Here is a 12,417-nt window from a genome sequence, read left to right as displayed (position 1 = left end):
TGAACCCTAGAATGAAGTTAGTTATTCAAAGTATGAGGTATCACTGTATAAATTTCAGTGGAGTAAATGTGTATAATTTTTAATAGATGATTTAGTTGTGCTTGTATGGATTGTGTAGAGATTTAAGTTATCTATGTAAGAGATGAGATTATAATTATTACATGAAATATAATGATATAGTGTTAAATACAGACTCGCAACTACCTATAAATGACCTGCAACAAAAACCTTCCTCATGTATTTATGCTGCTTATGGATAAAGATGTAAAGGGTTTTTTGAATAAAAAAGCTGTAATCATGTGTCTATTCTGTAACTTTGAATAAAATTTATTTTTTAATATTTAGGATTTACATAGATTATTTAAATGCTGAAAATATCTGAAATATTTTAAACTGCTTTAAAATTGTTTTATATTTTATATTTTTAATTAAATTGTAACTACATATTGAAATTTATGATAATTTTTTGAAATGCTGTATTTGTTTAATTAATAGCACACTCCAAAATTGAAGTACACCTAATTAAGATGTACACTAAAATAGATAGCTGATAAAACAAAAGCACATGCATGACTGACTGAAATTATTGGTAGTATGCAAAAGGAAGCAAACTTAAACTTACGCCTTTAAAATTAATTTGTCAATGAATATAATGCTTGGCATTTGTTACTAACAGAACTTATTACAAACTTTAAAGGACTGTTGAATAAGTATTGTAGATGGTTGCAAAGATAAAGAAATTTCAGCTTTTAATCCTTGGTAAGACTTTGATAGACAACTGAAATTATTATAAGAGAATACATTGATAGAAGAGATAATTATAAATAATGTACAAGAAACAGAAAACTCCAAAAAAAATGTTAAATTTTATAACTAAAATTATACATGATTTTAAAAAATAATTTTTAAAAGTTTATTGCAAGTGTTAATTCAAGTAGATAAAAATGCTTCTAAAATAATAGTTCCTTTTTCTCATATCTTAAAAAAAAATTGATATTATGGATGTATTGAACTATTGCAAGAAAAACTGTATGTTACCAGAGATGGTTTAAGTATTTATAAATGCCAAAAATATGTTTTGAAAATTATTTATTTCAGCCATGATAGCAATAATAAAATTTGAGAGCTATTTGATTTAATTTACTAAGCTGAAACATTGAATTTGTTAAATAATGAATTCAGTATTTTAGGCTTTGCAAAGTATTAATTTATTATTTCATTATGATAATACTGTGTAATAATTATTATGTAATTTTTAAATTATCAATTTAGAAGACAGAGATAGAAGAGATAGACCACCACCAAGAGATACAGTTGCATTAATTAGCATTAATGAAGATGACGATGGTAGAGAAAAAATCAGAGAAAATAAAGACAAAGAGAAAGAATTAGAAGCAATTAAGGTTTGTCTATTACATTGCTTAATTGTAAATTTCTATATTTTATTATTGCATAAAGTTAATTAAATTAAATCATCAGAAAATTCTATTTATAAAATTATTCTAGTTCTTGACTTTTATAAACAATATGAAATGAAAAGTAAATTGCATTTTAATTTTGATAAATTTAACTAAACATATTGAATAGAAAGAACATGTAAATATAATCCTAATTTTTTTTTTTAATTTTAAATTTTAGGAACGATATTTAGGCTTAATTAAAAAGAAAAGAAGAGTAAGACGTTTGAATGATAGAAAATTTGTATTTGATTGGGATGCATCAGAAGATACTTCAGTTGATTATAATCCAATTTATAAAGAGAGACACACTGTTCAATTTTTTGGAAGAGGTCATGTTGCTGGAATAGATTTAAAAGTAAATTAGTTTTAATATTTTTATTTATTTTATTTTTACTATATAATTACATACATGATTATTCATATAGAATGAAATCCATATTAGAAATTAGGAGTTGATAGATCAAAAATAAAAATATTGAATTGACTACTTATTACCTTGTTTCATTTTGAACAAAGAGATCTCACATTAGATAATAGAAATGCCCTCCATAATTGTTTGATTTCTTTTTCTGGCAATTTATTACAGATTGAGTATACCTTAACACTAATGCACTAAGAAAAACAGAATGAAATCAGTAAAACTGACAATGAGATTCTACATTGAACTTCTGAAAACATGCAGTACTAAAGCCATTCTTCTCCAGACAAACCTGTCTGGAGAAGAATGGTTTTAGTATTGGAGATTTGTAATTTAATGGATGATAAATAAAAAGAAACTAAACAAAATTGAAAGTCATAGTATTATTTTAACACCATTGATACAAACTCCAAGTTGAATTTATCTGTTGAACTCTAGAATGTTTGAAGTTTGATTCTTTATATTGTGTACAGTAGAGGAATAAACAATTTTTAAAAATGTGTTAAATTGGTCACTTGGTGTGATAAATCTTTACATAGGATAATCTTTGTAGTTATATAAATCAAATACTATATTATTATCTTTAATACTAAATATTAAAATGAAAACCATATAAAGAGTTTGGTTATTTTAGCCTACCATTGTCATGTTTATCACAATATGTATTTTGGATGGTACGAAATGGCACAATTTCATTGGTCAAGTAGACAGCAATTGAAAATATGATATCTTAAATTATTTAAAATATCATATTTTTTCTAATGTTAGCTCTAAGAAAGTGTTTCAATCACAGCCGAATATCAAATGGCAATCTGCCAATGAATCAAATTTCAGGAAAAATGGGCCAAATATTTAAACACGGTACCCTTGAAAACCACTTAAAACACAGCCAATAAGAATGTAATTGCTTGCCAATAAGCTTGTATTATGTAATTTTCCTATTTTAATGCCACCAGACCACTGTCCAATAGGAAGAAGGGTCTGTTGTATAAGGAAGTTGAAGTTAATTTGACCAAAAGTAGTTGTTGACTTCCTCCCAGAAGAAAGGATGGTCAATAACTAATTAATACGGGTCTATATTAAAATTTGAAAAGTGATCTGTGTTAGATAGCTTGTGATGGCCCTGCATATGATTGAAGTTGCTATTTTTGGGCTGCAATTTGTAAAAATTCTAGACCTATAAATTCCCACTGTCGTCTGTCTGTTTGTCTTTTCTTAATCTCGAGAACAGAGTTAGATAGATAAAAGTCAAGATCAGATATAGAAAGCTTCGAAGCAGGAGATCCTGATTAACTATATATGAACTTCCAATGAAAACTGGAAGTTATGTTGTTTCAATTCAAAATTCTCTTCTGAAAGGTGTTAGATAGATGACTGGCATGACTCTATTGTTAAAGGAAAAGTGTGATGTACAGGGGCAAGCCAATACAGTACTAATTTGAGATGGAGAAACATATATTTAAATTAAATAAATTAAAAATTGCAGCCCAGTATTGTGACAATGTCACAATAAATAATTGCTCATTTAAAATAAAATGTAACAGATGGCATCACCAAAATTTTAAATGTTGTCAAAAAACTTAAGTAACTCATTGCTGAATTTTTAATTTGCTTCATGTAATTATTGATGGCCAACTTACATATAATCAAATCAGTAAAAGTTGAAGTTTGATTGTACTTGCTTTTTAATATAATTAATTTAACAATTCAGTTCATTTCATTAATTATTTTCGTCTTCCAAGAAATATAATTTATTTTAAAAATAAATAAACTTTAATAAAATGAATAAACAATAATTTAAAAACTTTTTCATTAAAAATTAAGTTTATTTATTAATTTCCCAGCTATTATAACAGAAGGAAAGTATGACAATTTGGCAAAAAATAACTCCTTAGGTTTTTACATTTTTGGGCTTAGAACACTTTGAAATACAAAAATATTTGGGTGCAATTTCTATATATATGGATGTCTGTGTGTGGGGGGAAGGCAGAATTTTGTTCACCCTGTTTGAAGCTTAATAACTCCTATGCTTTTTATTGAAAATTTCTGAAATTTTGCAGGGAGGTTTGTTAATTAGGGGAATTGATGCTATTAAATTTTGGTGGTTAAAGGTTGAGGTGGTGGGGAGATAATGAGGGTCATGTGTATCTCCAGTAAGGTCAGACTTAGTGACAAATTTACTCATTATTTACTACATCATTATTTACAATTTTTTCTAAAACACATCCCTAACCTCTAAATTAAGCTTTTTGCCATTTTATAATAGTTAAAAATATGAAAAGTTTTTTAATAAAATATGAACAAAGATGGTGCCACCAAAATATTAAATGTTACCGGGAAAATTGAGCAATTGGTTGTTGGTTTATTTTTAAAATAAACTTAATTCTTTTTAAATCAATTCTAATGGTTACTTTAAATTATATCTAGAATTATCAACTTTTTCTTTCAGTCACAAAAAAAAGAGCAATCAAAATTTTATGGAGAACTTTTGGAGAAAAGAAGAACTTTAGCTGAAAAAGAACAAGAAATGTAATTATTTCAATTTATATTATCAATTAATGAAATAATGAATATAAATTTATAAGAATATTTTTTTTTCATTAATATTTTAAAATTTTATGTAAGTTTATCAGCAAAATAATCAGAAAATGGTAGGATAAAGTATTTAAGCATAAGTTTTTCAAAAACTAATTTATAGCACATTTTTTTAATTTTTCTATGAGTGAAATGCAGTATTTTTGAAATTTATTATTTTAATCTGCAAAATTACAGATTACGTTTAAAAAAATTAAAGAAAAAAGAAGATAAACAAAAATGGGATGATAGACATTGGACTCAGAAAACATTGGAAGAAATGACAGAAAGAGATTGGCGTATTTTTCGAGAAGATTTTAATATTGCTATTAAAGGAGGACGTATTCCTAATCCCATTAGGCATTGGAAAGAGTGTTTTCTACCGAAAGTAATACTTGATATTATTGAGCAACTAGGTTATAAGGTAAATATGACATTTTTGTAGATTTATTTTCAATATGAATCATAGTGCATATTATTTATATGGAAAAAATATAGATATTGGGTTGAGGTTGTATAGTGATTGATTGATATTGAAAATTATTAATAAAAATGATTACAAATGATCAAAATTTTACAAACTCATTCTTTCATATAAAGAAATAAAATGAAATGAAAGGCTTACTTTTTCATGCAAGGTTATGATATAATAATAATAATTTATTGCTACACACTATATTATTGCATTTATTATTCAGATTCTGAACTTATACAAATTTTTTCAATTTAAATTTGTTTTCATACAATTTGCTGTTTTTCTTGGAGAGTAAAATATATAGTTTTCTATTTACCAAGTGCTTTCATACAGTTAATTAAATAATAATACCTTGAATATGAAGCACAGCCCTGAAAGTGCTTGGTATATAAAAAAATGATATATAGTAGAACTCTGTTAAGAAGTCCTCACATTAGAAGTTTTTTTATGTAAGAAGTTTAATTACAAAAGTCCTGATAGGAGGAAAAATGAACAATTCTAAATGTTTCTGCATGGTATTTTAGATATGCTTTACTTTCCCGAGTGTCTTCTATTCTACTATTGCTGTTTTGCCACATTTAGAATGTGTGATTTCTAAACAAGTACCAACAGCACATTGAAAGTTATTATAGTCTAATTTGTAAGTAATTTCAATCTACTCTATAGAGTTCTATGTACTGTTAAAGAACTTATAGTCTTCTACAGGTTTTTTAACTGGCCACCCACTGATAAACTTTACCCACTTTTTTGTTTAATTTGACCCCAATTTTTAACATATGTTTACTGGAATGCATGCACTCTCCTACTCACAAACAGGTTAGATTTCCAAGGTTATGTTGTAAATCAAAAACTAATTTAGAAAGTACATTTGTACACAGAGTAATTGTTAGTGTTTGATCCTTCAATATATTTAATAGAATACATTATGTTTGTGTACCCACTTGCTACTGCTTAGTAACAGGTGTTTCAAACATAGATTTTTTTTTCACTTAACACACTTAGTTTTATAATGTCAAGTTTAGTTTCAATGGTAATAGTCTTGCTTTTATCTCCACCACTAGATTTACTATTTCATTTTGGATACATTTTTGAAGTACTAGTCATAAAGAAAAAGTTATAAAAATTGCAAATAGTAGTGAAAAATGCCATTACCCTGACAATTACCAATTTTAACATCACATCACAATTGGCAATGGAACCTCAGAATTCATGTGAAAATGAAAACTGATGATATTCGATAGAAATAACTCCACAATAATTATTTATTAAAAATTTATTATTTATTACTGGCCAAAGACTGACTTCAATGCCACCCCATGAACAGCAACAGAACTTCAGAATTCACACAAAATTTTAATTTTAGGCATACAGTCAAATTGTTTATAAGTAAGGGAGCTCCTGTACATTCAAAATTTAAATAAATATGCATTCTTTTTAACAAATCAATTAACACATCAATGTGAATATTTTTAAAAAATATTTTTACTTATCTAAGATAGGTACATTTAAAAAATTGTATTTACATAGACATATGAAAATTTTTGTTTTATTCAAAATTTAAAATTTGAAAGTATTAGTCTGATTTGATCTGTATTAGTCAAATCAGGTGCAGATATACAAAATATTCCAAGCATTTCTAGTCTCAAGCTCAAACTGTTCTTACAAATGTATGCTGTGCTACTGAATTGAATTTATTGCTTATACAGTTGAACCTGTCGACCTCAAATCTCACAGAAACAAGAAAAAAATTTGAGATAGACTGGTTTTCAGATACAGAGTAAACACTAATAGGTTTGATTTGAGGTGCAGTGCAGTATAGCATGTATAGTACATACCTGTATTAGGTAAAAATAGAACATTTTTGACATCATTAGCAGAAATAGTTGTCAATAATGTCTGATGCCTTTTTTTGACTGGACACGTTTTTGAAGGTAAGCAATAATCATGAATGCATCCTGACTAATATATTTTTGACATTCAAGGAAAGTTTTCATTATTTCAATGACCTTTTCCACTTCTCTTGAGGTAATAACTTTAGGTGAATCTATCTAATCCCCTAGTTTGTCATTGTCAGAAATGTCTCTCACATTTTCCATGATATCTGTATCTGTCAACATTCCACACTGTTAACCAGGAAATCATCCATGTCCAAAAATTCTTCAAATGAAATGTCTACATTAAGTCTATACTTAACGATTATCCACACTTTCAAAGGTACTTCATTGGTTTGTATGTCTTTCATTGTATCAGTGGTGTTTTATTGTTGTTCCTCTTCCTCATTGTTTCTTTGCTTAAACCCTGCTTTTAGAAAACTGTTCTTGATTGTTGTTTGTGTAACATTCCTCCAAGCATAGTCTATCATCCTCATAGCATCTAAAACATTGATAGTGGAAAGGATATTGTTATTGTGAGAATGTGAGAATGGAGAGCCATTTATTCGAAAATTTATTCATTGTATTTATCCCATTCATAGTTTTTCCCACTTGATTAATAATTTCAATGTAATATTTTAGCAATAAAATGGACAAAACTCATAAGTTGTTGTAGGAAAAGGAAATAGAACTTCCCTCAGAAAGTCGTTATCATTCATATCTGATGCACATCTGCTCCTTATGTCAGATGTATGTCCTGTCAGATGATCGAAATACTAAAATTGGATTGATGGAAACTTAGAATAAAAAGGGGGAAAAGTTTGGGATAGTCCACGAAAATTAGACACTGCCATACAGGGGCAGTTAACATCAACAAGGATTACCATAATAGAGACAAGCAGTTCAAGGGAAGAAGGAACATGCCATAAACAACAGGCAGTCAACCTATTTGAACTTGCCATACAAATAGAAGAAGATAGTCCCACTCTGACTCTTTAGCATTCCTCTCACATTCACCAAGTCATACTCCCAGATAATAAGAGAAGCTCTACACATCGACTGAAGTATTATTGTTTTAATTGATTGTAAACTCTCTCTCTCGCTTAGGTGTGTTCTACGTAGATTTGATTTACAATAGGTTATATTCTAGAGGTGTATTCTATGTAGATTTGATTTACAATAGGTTATATTATGGATCTCGATTTAAGTATCTTCTTGTTTTATTTTATTCATCAAATCCTTTTGTTGTTTGTTACAGCTAGAAGTGGTATTTGGAGGCAAAAATCTTATAGCAATGTTTTTTAAAGTAGGGAGTAAGAAGAATTTTTCTTTCTTTTTAAACTCATAGATTTGTCAATTCTTTTTAACTAGTCACTGAAGATTTTACTTGTCATTCAAGCTTTCTGGTTTGTTTTGTATGTTACAGGAAGCAGTTTTACTTTTGAGAAACATTTGGGCTTGCAGAATGACTACTCATCAGTGATGGAAGTTTTTCACTTCCAGTTTGATTAACTGCTAAGAGTACAGATACATGTACTGTACTTTACTCTGTTTCCCACATCATCACTTTCATTTCTTGAGTATAGCTGTTCTGTTGGGAAAAAAGGTCTGTTTTATCTGTGTTAAAGACATCTGTTTGCTTTTAGCCTTAAACAAGAGAAAGCCTTGATTCATTCTTCACAAACACTTTGAGGCACAGACACACTTTTGCCACAAAGTTTCCTGAAGACAATGTTCTGTCTACTTTTAAAGTTTTCGAGCCACCTGTTGCTGGCTTTAAATTTGCTATGGCCAAGTTTTGGCAAAATCCACAGCTTTCCTTTGTAAAATTATTCCACTAAGACGGACTCCTTGGTCGCAGTATTGCATAAACCATTATCTTACACATTCATCTATTTCTGGAAAAGAATATTTGATTTTTTTCACTTTTTTGTTGTTTTTGAAGTTTCTCTTTACTGATTCTGTTCTTTATTATCGTTGAAAGAGTACTTGATAGAATACTGAATTTGATCACAACTTCATTCTTTCTCATCTGAGGATTTCCATTCAAAAATTTTAAGACTCATTTTTTCTTCAATTGAAAGGACATTCAACTTTCTTCTCACACCAGCCATTTGCTTTTCTTAATTAATGTCACAATCACAAACTTAAATGATGTCAAAAAAAACCATTGGTCAAGGAAAATCCATTAAAATCTGTTCTAACATGTCACCGTGATAATAACTAATAAGGCACAAGTCAAACTTATATGACCAATCAGAGAAAAGCAGCTTTAATTGCAATTATGTACTGTATTGGGAGAGATGTTTCTCGACTAGAATTTTTGCTATCAAAATGTAGTTGCTAAGCTTTGAATTTGTCATTAACAATTCAGTCCATAATTCAAGATATAGAGGTTTTGGGAGAAATTTATTTTGAGATAAACATGGAAAATATAATGAATATAGGCTGCAAATGCAGAGGAAAAAATAAATTTTGACATAAAGAGGTTTTCAAAATGGACAGGTTTGACTCACAATTTCCCTTTTTTTCTTTTTCTCATAGAAATGCTGATGCAATTAGCTTTTTCATGTTCAATGATAAAGAAATACAATATTTACAGAATATGGAAGTAAACACACAAAATCTTTCACTTGAGTGTAATTTCAGGGAGCTCCTGGCTTCAATGAAATGTCAATCTCTTCCACTTGCTTTTAATTCATTTTATACTCACTTTTGGGGTAGTTTCATGTTGCTTGTTTGTTTTTGAATACCATTTTTGATGAGGAGAGTTGAATGAATGTTTTTTGAGTGATATTTCTGAATTCTAACCTAAATAAGAAAATTAATTACTTTTATTTAGTGATCAGATTTTAGTGAGTTTTTAACTTTGCATAAATCATTATATTTAGTACAGTGGGTGATCGGTTAATGAACATAATCCATTTCAACACTGTTTGCTACCCAGTTTCAGATTCTATCATGAGATTCTATCTTCTACCCACTCTCTATCTTGGCTATTATCTCTTGCTTAGTTTCTATGGTGAGCACAATTCTTAAAATTCCATTCTTTTTAGGCTCCATAATATCAGTTTCTTTTTTAACTTTATACACAATTGTTTGTTAATAGATTATCAATTTGGAATTGTTTGTTAATAGATTATCAATTTACCATAGGTTTTTATGGGAATTTGATTAATTCATTCTGGAGACTCCAAAAGAAAAAAATGTATATATTTTCTTACTATGTTTATTTATATGTAGTAATAAAAATACATATATAGACAGTCTTGCATTTTTATTAGTCGTGTTTTTTCTGTTTGTGGTGGTTAAAGAATTTATCCAATGGCAATTACTTTTCTCTCTTCTTCAGGATTTTTTGGAAGTAATCAATAGCATTGTCATTGTAGAGATCCCTGAGCCTATTAACCCATTCTGATTTGGATGACCGTTGTTCTAACATCCTCCCACTTCTTCAAAAGATCTTTAATAGCAGATGTCAGCATTGGTCCTCTCTTGTCTTTCTCTTTTTCAGAGTAAAACACATCTCACTGAGTTTCTTGGTGTTCTTCATTTAAGGGTTCTTGGAGTAGTGTTGTCACATCAGTTTCAGATTCTATCATGAGCACTTCAATGCTCTTTATTTCTCAGATGTGATTTTCATTATTTCTTTAACTGCTTGAGTCTTCTTGATATATCTTTCTTAGCTAAGATTGTGCCTATTCTACAGTAGGCACATCTTAGCTAGACCTGTTCAAGCCATACTGCCTAGCAACATCAGACTATCTTCTACCCACTCTCTATCTTGGCTATTATCTCTTGCTTAGTTTCTATGGTGAGCACAATTCTTAAAATTCCATTCTTTTTAGGCTCCATAATATCAGTTTCTTTTTTAAATAAAAAGTCCAGAAAAGCACTTACGAAAATCCAGAGAACAGAAATCAACTAGTGCACAAAAAAATTATGTAAATGCAAAGCCCAGATGAAATTCAAAATTTGGTATTAAAACGTTAATGAATATCCAATAGGACAGTTAAACTCTTGCCTTTTGTAAATAAAAACCAACACATAATTTAACAAGTACCCATCCGACAGTCTCACAAAGACTATAAAAAAATGATTTGTCAGAAAAGTAAACAGAAGGCTGAAATTACAAGAGAGAGTTTCAAAATTCGGAGGAATACTATTTGATTGGTGTTGGGTTTAGCATCAATGTCAAGCTCGGAAAGATTATGAATCCCTATGGTCTTCCCTTGTCACCTAGAGACAAGGGAAGACCAATCGGTATTCACTATTTTATGTTGCTTCTTTTTGTGTTTGTTCTGTGAAGTGTTCGTTGTCCAAATATAAAAATCTTCCAAAAAGTATTTTTTATCCAATTTGTTTGCAGTCCAAACTGTTTATTAACTGATCACCCACTGTATTAGTACTCTCTTTGTGTTATTTAACACATAAGGCCAGCACAAAATTCTTTTATCCTTCTTATATTAAGTATTGAAATTAATTAGTGTTGAAAATGGTACTTGCATTTCCTCTGGCAAAAATATTTTATAAATTAATGCCATCATATTATATATATGTAATCTTTTAAATAATTTTTCATATTTTCAGACTCACAAAAGTTCTAGAAGTCTAAAAAGTTTTCCTAATTTATTTATTATTCCTCTGAATGAGATTGTATTTTAATAATTTTGCCATTAAAGTGTAAATAAATTAGATAAAGAAATGGTTTCTGATATATAAATTCTATTAAGAAATAGTTTTTATAATGTGTTAATTATATAATTTTCTACAATTTTAAGTATTGTATTTATATTTAAAGTCTCATAATGTAAATTAGAATATGATTTCTACATAATAAAAGTATATACAATTTTATATTTATATTATATAGATATTTTCATATATATATAATATATATATATATATATATAAAAGTCTTTATAATGTTTTAAAATATTTTTAATTTATTTATGAACTTTAGGACCCTACTCCTATTCAAAGACAAGCCATTCCCATTGGTCTACAGAATCGAGATATAATTGGTGTTGCAGAGACAGGCAGTGGTAAAACTCTAGCTTTTCTTATTCCTTTATTGGTATGGATTACTTCTTTACCAAAAATTGAAAGGTGTCGTACCATTTTATTTTAATTGCTGAATTGAAATGCATTTTCAGCATAAATTTATCTGAATATATTTCTACCTGTTATTAGAGTTGAAGATGTGGATCAAGGACCATATTCTATAATATTAGCACCTACACGTGAATTGGCTCAACAGATAGAAGAAGAAACAATTAAATTTGCTAAAATGTTAGAAATTCGTACAGTGGCTGTTATTGGAGGTTTATCAAGAGAAGAACAAGGCTTTAGATTACGTCTTGGATGTGAAGTATGTAAATAAGTACAAGTATATGTATTTGTGTTGTTGAGTAGGATTTTTCATAATTGATATTTGTTCTTGATTTCAGATTGTAATAGCTACTCCAGGTCGTTTGATTGATGTGCTAGAAAATCGTTACTTAGTATTAAGTCGCTGCACTTATATTGTTTTGGATGAAGTAAGTTTATTCTTTACTATTGATATGCCACTTTTTAAAGTAGAATTTCCAAATTTTGAGTTGAATTACAGTTAGATGA

At 28.5% G+C, this 12,417-nt stretch overlaps 1 protein-coding gene across 1 annotated transcript in view; it reads left to right on the top strand.

Annotated features, from left to right (window-relative positions):
- Positions 1-12,417, top strand: part of LOC136987747 (probable ATP-dependent RNA helicase DDX23) — a 46,185-nt gene that overhangs the window by 28,231 nt on the left and 5,537 nt on the right. The window contains exons 7-13 of the mRNA XM_067285511.1: positions 1,273-1,403; positions 1,639-1,815; positions 4,328-4,407; positions 4,651-4,876; positions 11,762-11,907; positions 11,992-12,169; positions 12,249-12,338. Coding sequence (XP_067141612.1) covers positions 1,273-1,403; positions 1,639-1,815; positions 4,328-4,407; positions 4,651-4,876; positions 11,762-11,907; positions 11,992-12,169; positions 12,249-12,338 — 1,028 coding nt within the window. The remainder of the gene's footprint in view (positions 1-1,272; positions 1,404-1,638; positions 1,816-4,327; positions 4,408-4,650; positions 4,877-11,761; positions 11,908-11,991; positions 12,170-12,248; positions 12,339-12,417) is intronic.

The sequence above is a fragment of the Centruroides vittatus genome, unplaced genomic scaffold (assembly GCF_030686945.1).
Source record: "Centruroides vittatus isolate TY-2023 unplaced genomic scaffold, ASM3068694v2 contig_1229, whole genome shotgun sequence".
NCBI lineage: Eukaryota > Metazoa > Arthropoda > Arachnida > Scorpiones > Buthidae > Centruroides > Centruroides vittatus.
The sequence above is the reverse complement of the archived record's forward strand: the minus strand, read 5'-3'. Positions and strand labels throughout refer to the sequence as shown.